The 18,305-nt window shown below is 42.0% G+C and overlaps 1 protein-coding gene across 4 annotated transcripts in view; it reads left to right on the top strand.

Annotated features, from left to right (window-relative positions):
• Positions 1–18,305, top strand: part of ADARB1 (adenosine deaminase RNA specific B1) — an 87,638-nt gene that overhangs the window by 45,717 nt on the left and 23,616 nt on the right. For all 4 annotated transcript variants that reach the window (XM_040604114.1, XM_040604116.1, XM_040604115.1 and 1 more), the window contains 5 exons: positions 1,255–2,186; positions 11,518–11,632; positions 14,317–14,485; positions 14,998–15,146; positions 15,757–15,925. In XM_040604114.1, the coding sequence (XP_040460048.1) occupies positions 1,255–2,186; positions 11,518–11,632; positions 14,317–14,485; positions 14,998–15,146; positions 15,757–15,925 (1,534 nt within the window). The remainder of the gene's footprint in view (positions 1–1,254; positions 2,187–11,517; positions 11,633–14,316; positions 14,486–14,997; positions 15,147–15,756; positions 15,926–18,305) is intronic.

Genomic DNA, 18,305 nt, shown 5'->3' with positions numbered 1-18,305 from the left:
ACTTTGAAAGAGAGCTTCCACCTTGATTTGCTGACATTTCAATTAATATTTATTACGTAGTATCAGTGTAGATGTAATATAGATACTTTGAAGTTTTGGAACAGAAGAGTTAGAAAGGCTTGACCTACTAAATTTGCCTTTTCATTCACAAATGCCAGTATAAAGCAGAAATAATAAATATTCTTAGTTTCTTTATCAGGCTAAAAATGAGGTCTTTGCAGCTATAGCAAATATAATTCTTTAAATATATTTCTGACATCATTACCCCAACTTTCTACTTTAGAAAATAAATCATTACACTAATATTACAATGCCTTTTTTCCCCCCATTAAAATATCATCATTATGACTGTGCAGCTTCTGTCACACTTCCTGTATTCTGCTTAATCTTAAGAGAGGATCTTTATCATGAGTTTGGGGCCTGTAGCTCTGTGACAGCCGTTTTCTTACTTTGCAAGGAATTGCAAAATAGCTTGTAAATGACAAAATAAGGTTTCTTAACAGAAGGCTCTGTATAAAGTAGTCTTGTGGTTATGCTGGCACAGCAGGCAGCTGTAGTTCCTGAGCAAATTGGGGTGAGGTGATATGAACATCTAGGAAAAGCATAAAAAAGAATTTAATTCAGAGATTATGGAATAGCTAAAGAGAAACAGAAGCATTCAAACAGTCTTCAGTTGCGGTGCCTACCAAAGAACTGCCTAATGGCTCAGGCTTTATTTACGTCATTTCTCAATTTGAGCAACTAAAATTACTGAAGAAATAAAAATGTAACATGACTAAATTAAGAATAAAGTACAATTAAATATCTGTCTTCTAGTACTGGTCTTAAGCATCCATTTTTGTTTTATTAATGATAGTTTTTTGTTTTATAGGCATATGCCACTGTAACGTATTTCTGGCTTAAAGCATTTTTCAGGCCAAATGTAACTTATGAGTAAAAGTTTTGTTCCAGCGTGATTTAAATGCGAATAAGTAATAATAATAATAATAATTAAAAAAAAGCTGCAGTGTTTTTTTGCTACACAGTTGTATCAAGTGCATAGTTTGAAAACCATTCTTGTGTGTTATTTCTTGAAATATCAAGAGGTTATATTGCATTATCATTATTATTATTTCTGATCACATTGCAAAACATTTAACTTGTGAGCACACATCACTTAACCAGTTACAAAGAGAGATAAAGGAATCTATAAATTTTGCATTTACAAGGTCCTGCAACGAAGGCATTGTAAGTTACTCTTTCTGGGCACCGCAGGTTCGAGCAGCACCGATGTTAAAGAAAACCGCAACGTGGACAACGTTCCCCCCAAGGACGGCGGTGGGCAAGGCGCCGGGGAGGGGGCGCAGCTCTCCAATGGTGGTGGCAGCAGCAGCAGAAAGCGTCCTTTGGAGGAGGGCAACAATGGCCACTCCAAATTTCGCCCGAAGAAGAGGAAGAAAACGCCCGGCCCTGTTCTGCCAAAGAATGCCCTGATGCAACTTAATGAGATTAAACCCGGTTTACAGTACAAACTCCTGTCCCAGACGGGGCCGGTCCATGCCCCCATGTTCGTGATGGCAGTTGAAGTCAATGGGCAGGTATTTGAGGGGTCTGGCCCGACGAAAAAGAAAGCCAAGCTTCACGCTGCCGAGAAGGCTCTGCGGTCTTTTGTCCAGTTTCCAAACGCCTCGGAAGCCCACCTGGCAATGGGGAGGACTCTGTCGGTCAACACGGACTTCACTTCCGACCAAGCGGACTTCCCCGACACCCTTTTCAATGGGTTTGAAACGCCAGTTCCTTCCGATACTTCCTTTTACCTAGGGTCCAACGGGGACGGGTCCTTTAGCTCTAGCGGGGACTATGGTTTGCCATCGTCTGCCGTAGCCAGCAGCCTTTCCCAGTCGCCTCTCCCTGTGCCATCGCCCTACCCCTCTGCCAGCGGGAAGAACCCTGTCATGATCCTCAACGAGCTGCGACCGGGACTGAAGTACGAGTTTCTCTCAGAGAGCGGGGAGAGCCACGCAAAAAACTTTGTCATGGCTGTGGCAGTGGATGGTCAGACTTTTGAAGGCTCGGGAAGGAATAAAAAGCTGGCAAAAGCTCGGGCCGCTCAGTCAGCCCTAGCATCCTTGTTTAACATGCAGCTGGACCAGACCCCGTCTCGACAGCCCATTCCCAGCGAGGGGCTCCAGTTACACTTGCCACAGGTGAGAAGCCCTTTGGGTTTTGTAGGTGTCTTTGGGTTATGACCAAGAGAAGCCAAGTCATGCGTATTGAGTCAGCTTGAACAGCATTTCTGCTGTTTATTCTGCTCCTGTAGATGTGTGTGCGCATACATATAGAAGTGTATATATGTATTAGGTGATTTACTCACTTATGGCTTCTGATAATTGCATGAACTCTTTGTATTCTGTTGAACAGAGAGGAGGCTTTGTTGCTGATGCTTTCAGCCTTGATCACGTCACACGAGACAGCACCAAGCCCAGTTGCAATGCCAGCTTGGATTATGCTTTGTGCTGAGGGAAGGTTGAAATGCACCTTGCTCGTCTTAGGCAGCAAGACTTGGATGGAGTTCAAGTCAGAATTACTGCTTTAAAGAAAATTCTTATGTGATACAACAATTTTTAGCAGAGAATAAAATCGTTCTCTTCTGAAAACTGAAATTTTTGGTATTTACAGAGCTAAATAATGAAAGGCAAGGACAGATTAAGTGGGACTGATACAGTTGCCCTGTATTTAGAGGGTCTAAATAAACCACACACTCACAGTCCGTGTATCCAAGGCATGTGGTTAAATAGCTGTCATCTAAAGGACTGTGCTCTAATCAAATCGATTAATCAGTATATGTGAGTTACGTAAGCAAGTAAATCTGGATGAGGAATAGTTTAAATCAAATAATGAACTAGGGAAAGTATCAAACATACCAGACATAGACCAGAGATTTAAGGTAGCTAGAACAGAGTATTTTTTTGTTTTTTCTGATGAAGACAAATTCTCCCACGTTTGCTTGTGTTTCTCCCCATTCGAACTACAGTAATGATTGTTCAGCTACCCTCTTTTTACTGTCTCTCTTGAGTCTTTTTAATGATATTATACACCTGCTAAATTCGGATACTTGACTGTGACTTTTTTGCAACTTTGTTTATTATGAGAATTCCAAGGATTTGACCTTTTCTATTTCAAAAACATTGGTTTAGATTTCATTAAAATTGTAACATACTGGTCTGATTTGATAATGTGGGACTGAGGAGTATATTTAGATGTGTGACTATTTTAAGAATGTTTTCTCAAAATGCATGAATAATATGCATCATTTAGAATTACGCTTTCTTTTTCAGTGTTGCACAATTACTGCTTTATTGATGAACGTTTCCTTCATTTTCAAATCTTAGGATTATGCTATTTCAGGTAGTTATGATTTCTTCAGTAGATTTGGTAATTTCAGACTGCATTCTCTGTGGTGCTTTTAAAAGTAGGTTTGGCCCCAGACACCAAAAAAAAAAAAAAGTCACTGCCAGTAATTTGTGTTATTATTTCTTGAATCAGTAAAATGGTGAAAATTGGAACTAGATTAGGGAAGTGGGAAAGAGCACAAGGTGAGATGTGAAAGAGGTGTCGTTCTAAGAGGGTAAAATTCTTTCTTTGCCCAGCAGCCCAGTGTATAACAGCTTACACAGCCTCTTTTCTTTAAAGGACTTGGATGGACCACGGGGCAGTGCTGGGTTTATCTGAGCTCCTTGCCTTTGTCAGGTTCTGATGGAGTCCCAGGTGGCTATCCCAGACCTTACGGGATGATCAGGGCATTTGAGCCTAGGGTATGGTGTTAAATAACAAAACCCGAACATGTGCAAACACTATTTTTCATTTTTTCCAGTGCTCCTACGCTGACTTTGATACCCATATTGTATACAACAAAGCACGCCCCAGGGATAGCTTGCGTTTCACCTGTCTTATAGGCGTGCACCGAAAAAGGCTGCTCTGGTGCGGAGGAGAAGCCAGTGGGCTTTAGGAGTAATGCTGAATAGGCTGTGTGGGAAGGGGAGGTTGCTGGTACCACCTCATGTAGACCCGATTCCAAGTCGGTTATTTATTCAGGGGCTTTTCATCAGCTTGTCATCAGGATGCTGTCGTCCTTTTTGCACTTCGCTCTGTTTTATTACTCTGCTTTTAATTATAATTAGCTGTCAAGTTATGGGAATGGTATCAGGTCTGTCACGTATTGGTGATTTTGGTCTGGTATGTGTTAATGATTAATAAGGGATTTAAGCATTGGTGATGTTTTCAGGTAGTGCTTTATTTATCTTCTGTTTTTTTAACTCTGTGAGTTGGGGTTTGGGTTTTTTTGGTGTTTTTTTTGTTTGTTTGTTTTTTTACAGAGTGTTTACTCAGGATGTATAAAGATGTTAAATTTGGAGATAATCCTAAAGCAGGTGAAGTCCCTAACATTGGCAAGTGCAGGAATGATGTAAATGAGGATAGCATTTGTTATAACCCATGGATGAAATAAAATGTTGATTGGGTTGGAAAAAAATGGAAGCTAGAAACATGCAAGAGGGGGAAAAATCAAAATACCAAATGCTTAGTGGAAATATTAGAAGTACAGTCTGGTTGTGCCAATAATGATGGTGGAATTGACTGCCTGGGTGGCAGGTGCAAAACCTGCCTGTAGCTGGTGTGTTAATTTGTGGTGCCTTGTGAGAAAAACTGGTAGGGCAGAAAGAGTCGAGAGGAAGACGATCCCTGCTCCAGTGGTGGTTGTATCAGCTGAAATGCCTATCTGTGATCCCACACCTCCTAACAGCTGCAGGCGCTCCAGAGAAAACTAAATGCGGAAATACACATGCAAGCTATCAAATGGTACGGAGGGGCAGTTGACATCAGAAATCGGCTTATAAAATGGATGGAGGTATAATCTTACGGTCTGTAGCGTGGGTCGTTGAAGTGCTGATCCCATGGTTTAACATATTTAAAACCAGTCTCTGCAAAGCAAGCGTATCTGCTTGCTTGCAGCTTGACTGTGAGGGATGAAGCAACGTTGCCTACGGTGAGGGAAATCTCTTTGCTGGAAAGGGGAGTTAAAGCCAGTAAGTCACTCAGCATGTGCCCCAGGGTGGATGAAAAAGCCCTGCTGAAAACAGTCAGCCCTTGTACAGCTTTTGCAGCCCTTGGCAGTGAGTGTTAAAATGGAAGAGGTTGTCAATCTTGCTTTATAGGGACTTGCCTCTCCAAAACAAAGGAAATGTTTTTTGTAGTTAGCTATGTCTTGTAATTTGACAGCCATCCTCACTTTACCTCCCACCCCTTGATGCAAAGGGGTGTCCTATATTCTGCAGTAAGCCACAGGACATACCGAGGACTCTAAAATGTGTCCTTCAAGTTTTATTCGTTTCCGTGGAAGAAAACTGCATGTTTCAGTATACTTAGGTTAATATCATTACAAGGTTTAAGTGTATGGGTTCTCAAAGGTCTGCAGAGTTGGTAGGTGATGAGAACTGGAGAAGACAGTAAAATGGGAAGTCTTTTAAAATAATTTCTGAAAGCAGGGGAGTCACACATTTACAGAGGAAGCATGCAGGTCGATGTGATCAGGTTTTTAAAAACTGTGCAAAATGCAAACATGATTTCTGGGGCAAAGAGTATTGTTGAGCACTCAACCACAGCAAGAGCCACGCTGGGCCAAGCAATAGCTCCTACTCACACATCGTCTCATGCCTGGTGCTACATCCCTGCCAGCAGCCCCATCAGCGGGAAGTGAGAGGTTTGCAGGGAATGCTGATGCTGCCTGAGGCTATCTCCACCAGTAGAGCCAGTCCTGCCACTGAACATCACTTTGGACATCTCAGGAATTGGGACAAGGACGTCCAAGGACATCCCAGGAGCAGCAGATGCTCCATTGGACTTCCCTATTTCTTTATTTTTGATGTCTTTATCTCCCAGAGATAAGTTTCCCAGAGATCACTTGTTTTCTCTCCTTTTTTTTCCTTTTCTTTAGACACTCCCTGCTTCCCAAGGAAGGCTGTGAGGGGTCTCACACCTCTGTCAAAGGTGGGATGGTGCTGGCTGTAGAAGAAGTACTCAGGCCAGTAGCAAATACCTTTGGGGGGAAAAAAAAACTGAGAAAAGGGCATATTGGTAGCCATACTTCCCCAGTATACACCTCTAACCTTCAGCAGTTTGTGTCTCAAGGATTTTCTCAGCCAGAAATGATGTCTTTCCATTTGAGATTCCTTGATGGATTATTTTTCCCCCCATGAATTTCAACCATTTCTTGAACTTGTGTAAACTTTTTACCTTCCACAGCACCGTGTAGCACTAAGTTCCACTGTTTTAAGTATGTACGGCAGAAGAAGAGTCTCATCTCGTTTGTTTTGAATGTGCGGTGTGCATCCTGGGTGTGCCCTGGTAAAATGATCTGTGTCCTGGTAATATGGGAATGTGGAAGAAACTGTTTCCATCAGATGGTAGGAACCAGCTGGTAGAGGTATCCTCCTTAGGCCACTGACAGACTCTCTTAGGAAAACCTCCATATAAGCTCTATAATTATATTTCCCAGATTTCCTCAAACTGGTCATTTAAAAAGATAGTTGTTTAGTCAGGATGCAAAAGGGTAGAAATTAGAAAATTGGAATTGTAAATATTGAAGCTTAAATATAGAGTTATTTAGACTAGTGAAAGCTGGACAATTGTGAGAGAAAGCAACCTGAGCTACACAAATAAGCAGCGTAGCTGCAGATGAAATTAGTTTTGAAAAATCCACCAGAGGGAATACTTTTAGTTATTCACCTAATTGTGTTGTAAATTCAACTTATCCTGTATACCATTGTGGACAGCTGTTGAAACAGAACGTTAAGGAGAAGAAATGGAGTGAGAACCAACACTGCAATGGCTACTTTTACTTGAAGTGCTATGTTAATCGTGGTTCAACCTGGGGCAGGGGGAAACTATAAAAGAAGTATTCAAATATGGAAATGATACACGAATTAATGATGAACATGACCAGAGATCTGGGAAAGCTGCTTCTGCAGAGGTACTGAAGAGCTCTAGGCAGTTTATTGCAACAGACTGCTTAGTATATCCAGGAGAATGAGAATGTAACATTCAAGCCTAGCAAAAAGATAATACTGAATATATTTATGGGAATTAATGAATTATATGTCAGAATAATTGCTGTGGAACTGGAGGAAATGTGAAAGATCCATCTGCAGAAGCAGTGAGAGACTACGGCCAGGCAGCAGTTCCTTTAAATAAATACAGGGAACTTTGGAGCACTAGAAAATAATTATCCTGTTTTATTAGTGTACATATGTTTCCACCTTCTGTGAATCATGTGTGCTGGTCACTGTCAGAGGAGAGATAACAGACCTGGCTGACCTTGGTTTTACCTACTGTGGGCACTGCCACTGCTCAGCAGCTTGTGAAAGTTCACGTAAGCCCTAAACTGTGAAGGTAAGAAGAAATTAAAGCTGAGGGAGAACATTTGTGCTTGAGAAGAATCACTGGAGACCCAGAGAGTGCAAAAGACTGGGAGGTCTCAGGTCAGTTCCCCAGTGAGAGCTGGGTGCTGTCAGCCCCTGCAGTGCCCCTGCTCCTGCTGCCTTTGGTTCCACGACACAGGTGATCACCACACTTCACCTGGGGTGGTCTCTGTGGCCTGCCAAGGTCGTCTTCAGATCCAGACAGACCTGAACTTCATCAGCCTCAGAATATTTTAAAACATGGATGGTCAGCGGGGTTCTGCTACAACATTGCTGCAAGATTAACCAAAATCGGTCTTAAGTGTGGAAAAGTGGATTCACTGTAACTTCATTGGAGAAAGGAACAACGCACCCAAAATAGCTTTGAGCTCACATGCCTTAGTGAGCGAACTGTCAGCTATTTTAGGTCTTTCCTTTTTTGAATTATCCAGCTTTGAATCATGATTTAATGCAGGAGCGGGGGCAGAGGAGCTGTGTGTCAGATGCTGGGGCACTCACTGGGAAGGTGAGACACGAGTTCAGTTTCTGTTCCAATTAATATTTATACATATGAAAGGGAGTAGAGTCAGAATAGGAAGTGAAAGATCCCTACCCAGGCTGATCAGTGGCCGGGGCTTGATGTGGAGACAGCTTCAAGTCCTTGGTTTTGAGATGAGGACAAGGACATCTTTTTAGTCCAGTCTTGTTCCCGGTACTGCAGTGCTCTGTTCATAACACAAATCTTTAATGTATCTGCCTGTTTCCCGCCCCCCCCTCCCCCTCCCCTGCAGTTCCTCCTCTATTGTTTGCATCTCTGGTGGTCATTTTGTCTCGCTTGAGCTCTGCTTAGTCCTTATCAGCCCTCCCCACTGTCTGGCTACATGTTCATTCAAGCGTTTTTAGGTTTCCTTGCCAGCAGCTTAGTTCCACGCTGTTTGAGATGCAGTCCCGTCCTTCGGCGCCAGCTTACATCTTCCCAGAGGGACTCACCATGTTCTCACTTGTATACCAACACAACAGTTTCCTTTGCTTATTATGTGAAAAAAATAATCTTTTTGGAAAAAGCTAAATGTGCCCACCTTGTATGCAAACATCCTACCCAACTGATGTTCAAGTAGCCTTTTTGTCAGCAGTATTGGCAGGTAAGTGGGCCATGGGTTTCTTCCCAGAAACACCTGGCAGTTTCAGTTCCCACCTCCTGATGAGAACCTCCTCAAGCCAGCCCTGGTTCCCCCAGGGAATGGTCAGTCTTCTGCCTCTCTAGATCAGGCTCTGTTTGGCCCTGTAGGTTTGGGATCTGTGTAGCAAGTTACCCGTGTTTGGTGATCCTGGAAGAAGCATTCCTCCTCTACGTTCACCCTTGGCAACTAGTCAGTTTTGGTTCAGCATTTTGCAGTCACCCTTTATGGCATGTGCTGAACTTTGTAGTTTTGTGTAGCTTAGCATTGGGGAGGACTCCTCCACTTACCAGTCATCACACTCACTTTTTTTTTGGAGAGGGACTGACCCATATTGTTTATTACCTGGATGGCAAGCCATTCTGGCTGGCTTTGAAGCCTCTCTGAAGCATGTATTCTCTTTGTGGGTCAGGTCCATACCTATTTGAAAAAGTTTGTTTCACTAGTATGTTCCACCATAATGTCATTCAGTCATCAGGATTTTACATTGCCTGGTAGCTTGTCAGCTGCCAGCATTGTTCTCCTGTCCAGCACATCCTGATGTAAAGTAGAAAAGAAAAACATATACATTACAGAAATGAGAGCATAGAACTTGCAGCTGGGAAGCAGTATCCATAATTATCGACTGGAGCTATGGATAAAGCACTGGAGTGGGGACTTGTTTCTTGTCCTTGCAGTGATCTGCCCATGTGGCTGCAGGAAGGTTAATCTTTTAAGCCTTTTCTGTTTCTAAAACCATGGTGATAAAAAACTGTCGCTTTTTTTTTTGTGTGTGTTTATTTACCTTAAAGTTCCGCTTTCTGCATTAGGTAAGTACTAGCACAATTAAATACAGATTTTGTGCTGCGTGGTCATGGTGCTGTCGGAGCACAGATTGTAACAAAATTTTGGGTCCAGCAGCGAAAAGACCTTGTTTGAAAATCAGTGCCTGACCAGACATGTTCACAGTCTCTGAGACAAACTGCATTCCTGAAAAATTTCTCAATCTGTTGGTAAGAGTTTCTGAGTTGCAGTCCATTCAAATGCATCAAGAAGATTTGTATGTGCAATGTCGAGAGTCTTCTGGCTCTACAAGTTGTGCAATTGCAAGACATTGACCAATGCTTGGTGCAGATGTGGCCTTGGTCACCACTGACTGCTGATTGCTGTTTCCAGTCAGATTCTGGAAAAAGCTGTTGAGGTCTGAAATCATGTCACATGAACTTTAATTATTGCTTCCTTGGCTGTTAAAGCTTTTCCAGAAGGAAGTTAACATTGAGAGCTCCTCCACGTTATTTCTAGGCTGTCGGTTCTCATGAGCATTGTTAAGAAAACGGTGGTGAATTGGGCTGGCAGTCTTCAAACCCGCTTATTCTTCTCTTTCTTTTCTTTTGACCCTGGCAGTCTGTTTTTAGAACGGATTGTGTTCAAGAGTTTGTACCGTTTAAGTGGGTGCCTCCAAGCTGTATATACTGCTGCCCATCAGCCCTGTTGATTTGCCTTGGGCCTTCTGGAGGGGTGAGAGTGGTGATCTTCTTCCATTGCTGAGAGCCCAAAACCAGTTTGTAAGCAGAAGACTCAGCCACTATCATCCATTTGGGCTTCATGTAGTTGTTTACATGTGTGTTTAGCACCACGCAGGATTCTCTTGGGTATCGTAAGGCATCTGCGTGGCACTGGCAGGTATGACACACAGGACCTGTGTTCTTCTGGTGTGTCAATGTGTTGGCCAGGTGGTTAGACCAGAACATCTTGGATACTGCTGGGTGCCAGTACCCGAAGAAGCAGATCAAGGTTTTTATGTGTGGTGCTCCAAGACAAGGACCTGAGCTCCCTCCCCAGCTGTCCACTCCTCTCCAGCTGCCAGTCCCAGTGCTGGTGGAAGATGGATGAGGACAGGCTGCCCTGTCTCTCCTGCCAGCCTGGGGACCACTCATCACACTGCCTGGCACGTAACTTGCCTTTCTCAGCCGCTCCCTTGGGAACAACCAGCTACGCTAGCATAGGTTGCCCTGGGTTTCAGTTTCTTTTCAGGTGAAAATTCAAGTATTTGATCTTGACTCATCTCTACTAGCTGTTACGGTTCCAGCTGCCTTAAAACCAGCAGGTGAGATTAGCTGCAGTGTGGAACTGAAATGTCGTTCAACAAGAGCGGGACTGGTATTTTGAAGTTTTCCTTAATATTGGGAGTTAGCCCTCCTTACAGCCTGACCGATGTTGCTGCTAACCTGCTGGCCAGATACAACAGGGCTTTGACTGTTATTCAAGTTTTCCTGAAGGTGAAAGAGCTAAATCCTTCCTAATTTTGAGATAGCTTCTTTTGGGTTATACGTTGACATTTTCTATTCCTAAATTTGCATATGTCTTGTAAAAATAAGACAGAAAGTGTTTAACCAGTGTTGAAAACAGATTTGCTCTTATTTATGTAACAGCTAGGTAATGAATTCAACTGTTGTAAAAAGTTTATGTTTGTTTGAGGAGCCTGGGTTTTGTACTTTAATTTTCTGGTCAGGTCCAATGTTGAGGATACTGAAATGATGTGTTTTGAGGTTTGAGCATGAAAGTATAGAGTTATCTGTCTATCCAGTTGTTCTCCTAAGCCTCAAATGTTCATAACGATCATGAGCATTAGGTGCTTCGATGCTTGGCTTAGGGCTGTCTGACCCTGTTTTAATAGACGTGGAGCACAGAGAGCTCTGCTTCCACTTACAAAGAGCTGCGAGCGCTCAGTGTGCCTGAAAATCAGACCCAGCCACCTCCGTGACATACTGCTGATGCCTCTGTCTGTTTATAAAGGGAACAATAAAAATTCATTTTATTTATTGTATCAAATAATTTACAAGTGCAAACCTTTATAACCTAATGCTGCTGCCATTTAAAAATTATTTGTTTTGTTTTCTGATGCGCATTTCTGTGTGATCCTACAGGTTTTAGCTGATGCTGTTGCACGCTTGGTTGTAGATAAATTCAGTGATTTGACAGAAAATTTCACATCTCCACACGCACGTAGAAAAGTCCTTGCTGGAATTGTCATGACAACAGGTAAAGAAAAAAAGAAAGTACTCTTTTAACTACTTACATACAAGAGCCCTGTTTGCATTCTAGGAAACTATCTTTTTTTCAGTTAACCAGCTTTGAAATGTATTTTTACTGTTTAATCTTCAAGGTGCAGTAAATACAGCAATTAAATCTTGGCTAAAAGTAATTACAGGAAAATTAGACCTGCAAATACTTCTGTTTCCATAGAGTTTTTGTCTTCTGCCTGACGAAGCATCTGAGATAATTCATGGTCTACAAAATACATGTACCTTTTAAAATTAGTGGTGCAACTTTTTGAAAGTAAATCTAAAATAATACTGGTCACACAGATGGCATTCTTGGTTTTGGCATATTATGTAAGAAATTATGCTTGTTTTCCATGTTTTTTAAGGTTTTTCACTGTTAGAGTTATTCTTGCTGTATTTTATTCTTAGTGCTTTGTTTCTCAGTCATTTTAGTAAAAATATCTGAAGAAAGCAGCTTATGTTTTGGCAGCTGACACTGGTGCACATGTACAAGCAGCAGTAACATCATGCTTCCCTGATTGCTGGCACAAGGTCTGTGCTCTGCCAGATCACCCAAAACAGGGAAGTTCTGCCCCAGGCTGGCCTGCGACCACACTGCTGCTGTATTTTCCTCACACTAAGATTTCTCTCGGTCTTCACGCCAACTGAGCCCTCGACGGGATGTCCATTTTGGGCCTGTCATGGAATGTCCCCTGTTAGTTCTACGAGTCAGACAGAGATCAGTGATAAACGTACAGCCTTCCCTTGATGATTTGGGCAATGCAAGCCCTTTCCTCCCCTGGGGATGTTTGTAGGGGCCTCCTCCACAGAGCGGAGAGGTCTGAGGGTGCTGGTTAGGGTAGATGATAACTCTAGGGGCAGGAGAATGTGACAAGGGGATGATGTGGCCCAAACTCTGTTACAGGAAGTCTGTGATGGGCTGACCCTGGCCAGCAGTCAAACACCCACCCATCCTCTTGCTCGCTGCCCTGTCCCGGGGCATGAGGAGAAAACGGAAGGAGGGAGAGAAGACTCATGGGGTGGACAAACGTGGTAGCTTCAAACATCGTCTTTTCCTTTCCTGGGGCTCCTATTGCTGAGCACAGTGTTATGGTGAGGGATATCCCTTGGTCACTGTTGCTCAGCTGTGTCCCCTCCCAGTCTCTTTGCCCACCCCCAGCACACTGGCCTCTGGGAGGTTTGGAAAGAAAGCCTGGAAACTCCTCAAGCACTGCTCAATGGCAGCCAAAGCATCTGAGCGGTGCCAGCACCATTTTAGCCCCAAACGCAAAGCACTGTGAGGGACATGCTGTAGTTTTATTTAACATGTTTTGTGATAACAAGTTTGTATTGTAATTACAGTCCTGTGTCCGAAATTCCCAGAAAAGCCACGTGACCAAAGAATTAAGACGTAAATTAACATGTGAATACATTTTGATTAACTGAAGAAATAGCTCTGCACGTAATTAGAAAGCATCTTTGCATGGATACATGTCTGGGGAACCCTGGCAATAGATGACCCCGTTGCACAGCCTTGTGTTGTAGAGCGAAGCAGTTCCCTTCTTTTCCTTCACGGTCTCTTCCAGCCATGTGGGCAGGAGAGGGCAGCTGGGATCAAGTTCATTTTTTTAAGGCCGTGTATTTCATCAGGAATGAGGACAGGTCCATGTCTCAATTACTTTTTGATTACTCGGTTACAAATTCTCTTGCCCCTTATATCAGCACCGCTGTTGTGCAGCCAAGTGGTTATGGGAGGATCTTCAACTCCAGGTGTGTGGGGGATGCACTGGAAGTGTTTTTTTCTGCTCTTCCTTACTACAGTATACTATACTACTTCCATACTACATACTACAATAGCTATTCTATGGGAGGAAGACAGCAGAAGGTGTTTGGCAGGGCTTCCCCACTATCTGCCTCTGCTGGTGACACCTCGAGAGCTTGAGGAATCGGCGTGGCTTGTCAGGGCTTTGCTGAGTGTTTTGCTAGAGGGATGTAACTTTTGACCTGTCTTTCTGAATTCTTCATGCAGCTGACCTTTGGGGGGTTTTGCGTGATAAAGACAGTTCTCTGTATAGAAAACACCCAAAACATTTTAATTCTATTGTACAGAATGATTCAATATATTTTTCAATAGAAAAAAACTACACTTCTAGAAGCATCATACTGCTGATAAGTTTTACGTTGGTTTAAGCATTTAAATTTAACTCCCTAGTCTTGCCTTTCTTGTTATTGGCTTAATACCCTTCCATAAAGTGTTGCTGTTTTAATTCAGTGCTTTTAAGATTTCCAAAGTTGCTGTGAATATCTGCATATGTGTCTGGGAAGGGACATGCTGGAAGCTTAGATGGGTGCCTGGGGCTCAGGAGAAAAGCACTGGTTTTGGAGCTCAGGCTTTAATAACTCTTCCTGAAGCAGCAGTTTTTCCCTGCAGCTTTTCAATTCCTAATTTGTCTGAACTCCAACATGAAGAAGTCACAAGAATCATAGACCGTACTGGTACAGGGAAGGTATGGCTGAGTGAAGCTTTTGCTTTAAAGAAAGTATCAGAAGAAAAAACATGTTTAATTATTTTTTTAAGAAGCAAACAAAAAAAGAGAGCTTTATTTGGGTTCTGCAAGAAGATCACTTGCTAGATTATTTGTGATTTTAATTGCAACTTCTTCCTGAAATTCTGTTTTGAAGGTACAGATGTGAAAGATGCCCTGGTAATAAGTGTTTCCACAGGAACAAAATGCATCAATGGTGAATACATGAGTGATCGTGGTCTTGCATTAAATGATTGCCATGCAGAAATTATATCTCGCCGGTGCCTGCTTAAATTTCTGTATACACAACTTGAGCTTTATCTAAGGTAAGCTAGAAGGAAAAGGAAGATGAGCTGATCACACCGAGCTGAAAAGTTGTCTGTGTAAAACATTTGTCTTAATTATTTCGATGTGAAACACTTGTCCTGTTGCATTAGGATGTTTAATTTAGAACTCAGGCCCTTTGCCCTAACATTTGACTTTAACAAAACATGTATTCAGTTAGGTGTCAGTCATGAGAGGGGAGGACAGCAAAAATAATTGGGGATCATTTTGTAGACTGTAAGCATGTAAATCAAAATAATCTCAAGTGGGCTAGAGGATGGTGATGTTTCATTTGCTGGTAAGTGCCTGAAAGCTTTTGACATCTGGGGATGTCAAGTGCTGTCTTTCTTGTCTCAATGGTCTTTTAATCTTGTTAATTGTAGCAACTGTTAAAATTGTACTACAAAATTTCTAGGCATCCTGTGTTTGTTTTTAACACCTACTAAGACTGCCCAGCTTATGGTTATTTGCGCGTTAATGTCAGTTTTGACTTGAGCTTTATTTTCTGTTTCAGCAATAAAGAAGATCAACAAAAATCCATTTTTATCAAATCGGAACGAGGCGGGTTTAAGCTGAAGGAGAATGTGCAGTTTCATCTCTATATCAGCACATCTCCTTGTGGGGACGCTAGGATTTTCTCACCACACGAAGCAGCACAAGAGGGTATGACAGCAGTCCTACTCAAGCAAGGGAGTTAAAAGTATTCTTCGAGCATGTGCAAGTGGCACAGTTAAAATTTAGGTGTCTTCTTTCCTTTTAGTGTAGATGTGTGTTAGACAAAGATCTCTTCAAAAAAAAATCTGGGCTGTTGGTCCTGTGTGGTAGAAGTTAAGTATAGACTGATTCACCATGTGGTCTTGAAGAGGCTGAGTGCTAGCCAAGATAAGCCAGTGAGTCAGCAAGTATTTGTCCAGAACTAACCAAACCATTTCACTGTTTCCATCTTTTAACGGTGGTTGTCTGCCTGCCCTTTTCTTGATCTGTGCATTAACTTCATTCTAACGCTGTAACGCGCAGGACAGAATTGAAGAGCTACCTGCTGCGTACTGCTCCTTTGTGGAAAGCTTACTTTAATTGCAAGTGTGTTTTAGAAGACAGTGTTTGTGAGAGATGTCTGATGCTGTAGCTAATTTGCAAGGAGCAATAGGAAATATTATACAAGCCAGCAGTTATGCAGACAAAGACCTTTCTTTGACTCTTCTTATTGTAATGCTGTCTGTAAAACACTTTGAGAATGTTTCTCAGCTGACTGTAAGTGATTTTTATCATTTAGATCAGGGGGACAGGCATCCAAACCGCAAAGCAAGAGGACAGCTACGGACAAAAATAGAATCTGGGGAAGGGACCATCCCCGTACGCTCTACTACCACTATCCAGACGTGGGATGGCGTATTGCAAGGAGAAAGGCTACTTACCATGTCCTGCAGTGACAAGATAGCAAGGTGAGATATCGAACGATTGGTTTCTTTGCTATTGGTTTTTATTGCTGACCAAGAAAAGAGGGTTGTGTGATACGTACAGTGAATGTGCAGGTTGTTGATTGGCTTATTTCATTGCTTAGATGTAGCGTGAGGGTGGCCGTGACTCCAGTGATAAAACTCTGATTCTTCACCTGCAATTGGTGTCAGACCTTCTGCTGGCTTCAGAGCCAAGGGGAAATCATTATGTATCATTCCAGCCACTTCAAGTCATGACAGCTTTGTTTTGTATTTATATCACTTGGAAATAGTGGAGGAATGCCTCCCCACCCCCCCCAACCCCCCCCAAGTAGTATAGCATTAGCAAAACAGTGCAATAAAATATTACATTAGTTATATTTGGATAACTTCCTCTGACGATATACATCGTTGCCTCATCACTGGAAATGTTCAAGGCCAGGCTGGACGGGGCTTTGAGCAACCTGGTCTAGTGGAAGGTGTCCCTGCCCATGGTAGGAGGGTTGTACTGGATGATCTTTAAAGGTCCCTTCCAACCCAAACCACTCTGTGATTTTATGATACCAGCAATACATACATTTTCCGTGGGTAAATTTAGATTTGTATTATTTTATACAGGGGAAAAAGTGTTCCAGGTAAAAAAAAACTTAAGGGATGGGCACTTTTAATTTTTAACTTCAGAATTATTTCAATTTTAGTTTAAATATTTTTACTGTAATTAAATATTTTGTTTCCAATACTAGTGCTTTTATTTATATTCTAACCGATTCCTCCTTTGTTTTCCTTTTTGACAAAGATTGAAAGCCTTTTTTTTTATTCAGTCATAAATAGGAAAATGATTACCCCCCAAAAGAATTTAGCAGCAGTATCCTTTAACAGGTATCACAAATATAGGAGATTTGCAACATAGTTTTTTGAAATGAGTCTGTGTGTTTGCAGCCTCTGCATTCTTGCAAGATAGATGAGAAATGCCAAGTTTTTCAGTTGACGAGATTTTAGTTATTTTTTAATTAAAATAGCTCTGCTGTTTTGTCAAGTCACAGTTAGCCTGATTCAAAATTTATTAAGTGTATTAAGTTGGAACTATTCTTGTGAACTGCGTATGCCAAATCAAAAATATCAGGAGGAAGGTTATGTAATCACTTTGTTCCTTTAGTCTTGTCTCAAGTAATCAGTGTCTCTACTGAAGGAAGACATTTTACTTTACTTTAAATCCCCCTAACATAAGTGGATAGGGCCTTTCAGAAGCTAGGACAGTGGGTTGTTGAAAAGTATTCCACAGAAATGACATTTCAATTTCTTTTATAATATTTTCAATAAAATTCATCAAATAAATTGCCCAGCTTTGTGCCACGGACTTCTCCCAACCACCCAACATGGTAATCATGCTGCATTCATTTGACTTCTTTTATCACATACTCATTGCTGTTAGCGCAAATAAAAAAGAAATGAAGACAGTTGTTGAGATAGAACACATTTGACTATTTTGTTGATTTTGTGTGATGCAGAACAGAATCCATCTCTCGCTTGCGTAGCTAGCTGTCACCTCTCCTTGGGGCTAATGGGAATAATTTTGTTTGTGCCAGTGAAGGAAGCAAATAGAGCCCCTTGACACAGAACAAAGACTGTTTGACGGGTAAGGAGGCCCAAATTTTCATATTCTTTTTTCTTTTCCTTTTTTTTTTTTTTCTTTTTTACATTTCCCTGACACTTACAACCGTGTTTTGTCCATTTACATTTGAAAGAATGCATTGCTCTGTAGTGTCCAGGAGTCAGTCCTCCAGTATGCCTGAGCCCTGTGAATTTCCACTGAGCTTTCCCAAAAGTTCACAGTCCCAGCCTGGAAAAGACGTGGATAAATTCAGGGTGCAGGACTGTACAAGGAGGAAAACTCCTTGTATCTGAACAGCCTTATCTGTGTGGATTATACATATAATCCAAGCTGTTATTTTCAGCCTCTGAGCACTTTGTTGCAGTGTGCTGTCTAGCAGCCTCCTGAGCCTGGCAGAAACATCCAAGAAAAATTGCAAGAAGCATGGAAAGGCCACGAGTGTAATCCCGTTTGGGTCAGAAGCATTAGAACAGGATTAGCCTAGTGTGTTAGTGCCTGATGGCACTGCAGTATGGTGTTAGGGTGGTTTCTGTGATCAGAGTAACTGCTTTGGGACATTGGTGACAACTGCAATATGGTGTTAGGGTGGTTTCTGTGACCAGAAAAACTGCTTTGGGACATTAATATACATGCATTTGTTTTAAATGTATCCTAACTTTGTTCCATGGTGCTTTGTGATGTCTATTTTTGTCATTTGCCTTTTGATATGTTTTTCCGCCCACATTCATTTTGAGTTTTTGGCTTAAAATAATTACTTCACTTCTCATGAAACAT

The sequence above is a fragment of the Falco naumanni genome, chromosome 8 (assembly GCF_017639655.2).
Source record: "Falco naumanni isolate bFalNau1 chromosome 8, bFalNau1.pat, whole genome shotgun sequence".
NCBI lineage: Eukaryota > Metazoa > Chordata > Aves > Falconiformes > Falconidae > Falco > Falco naumanni.
This window is presented reverse-complemented; position numbering and strand designations above follow the sequence as displayed.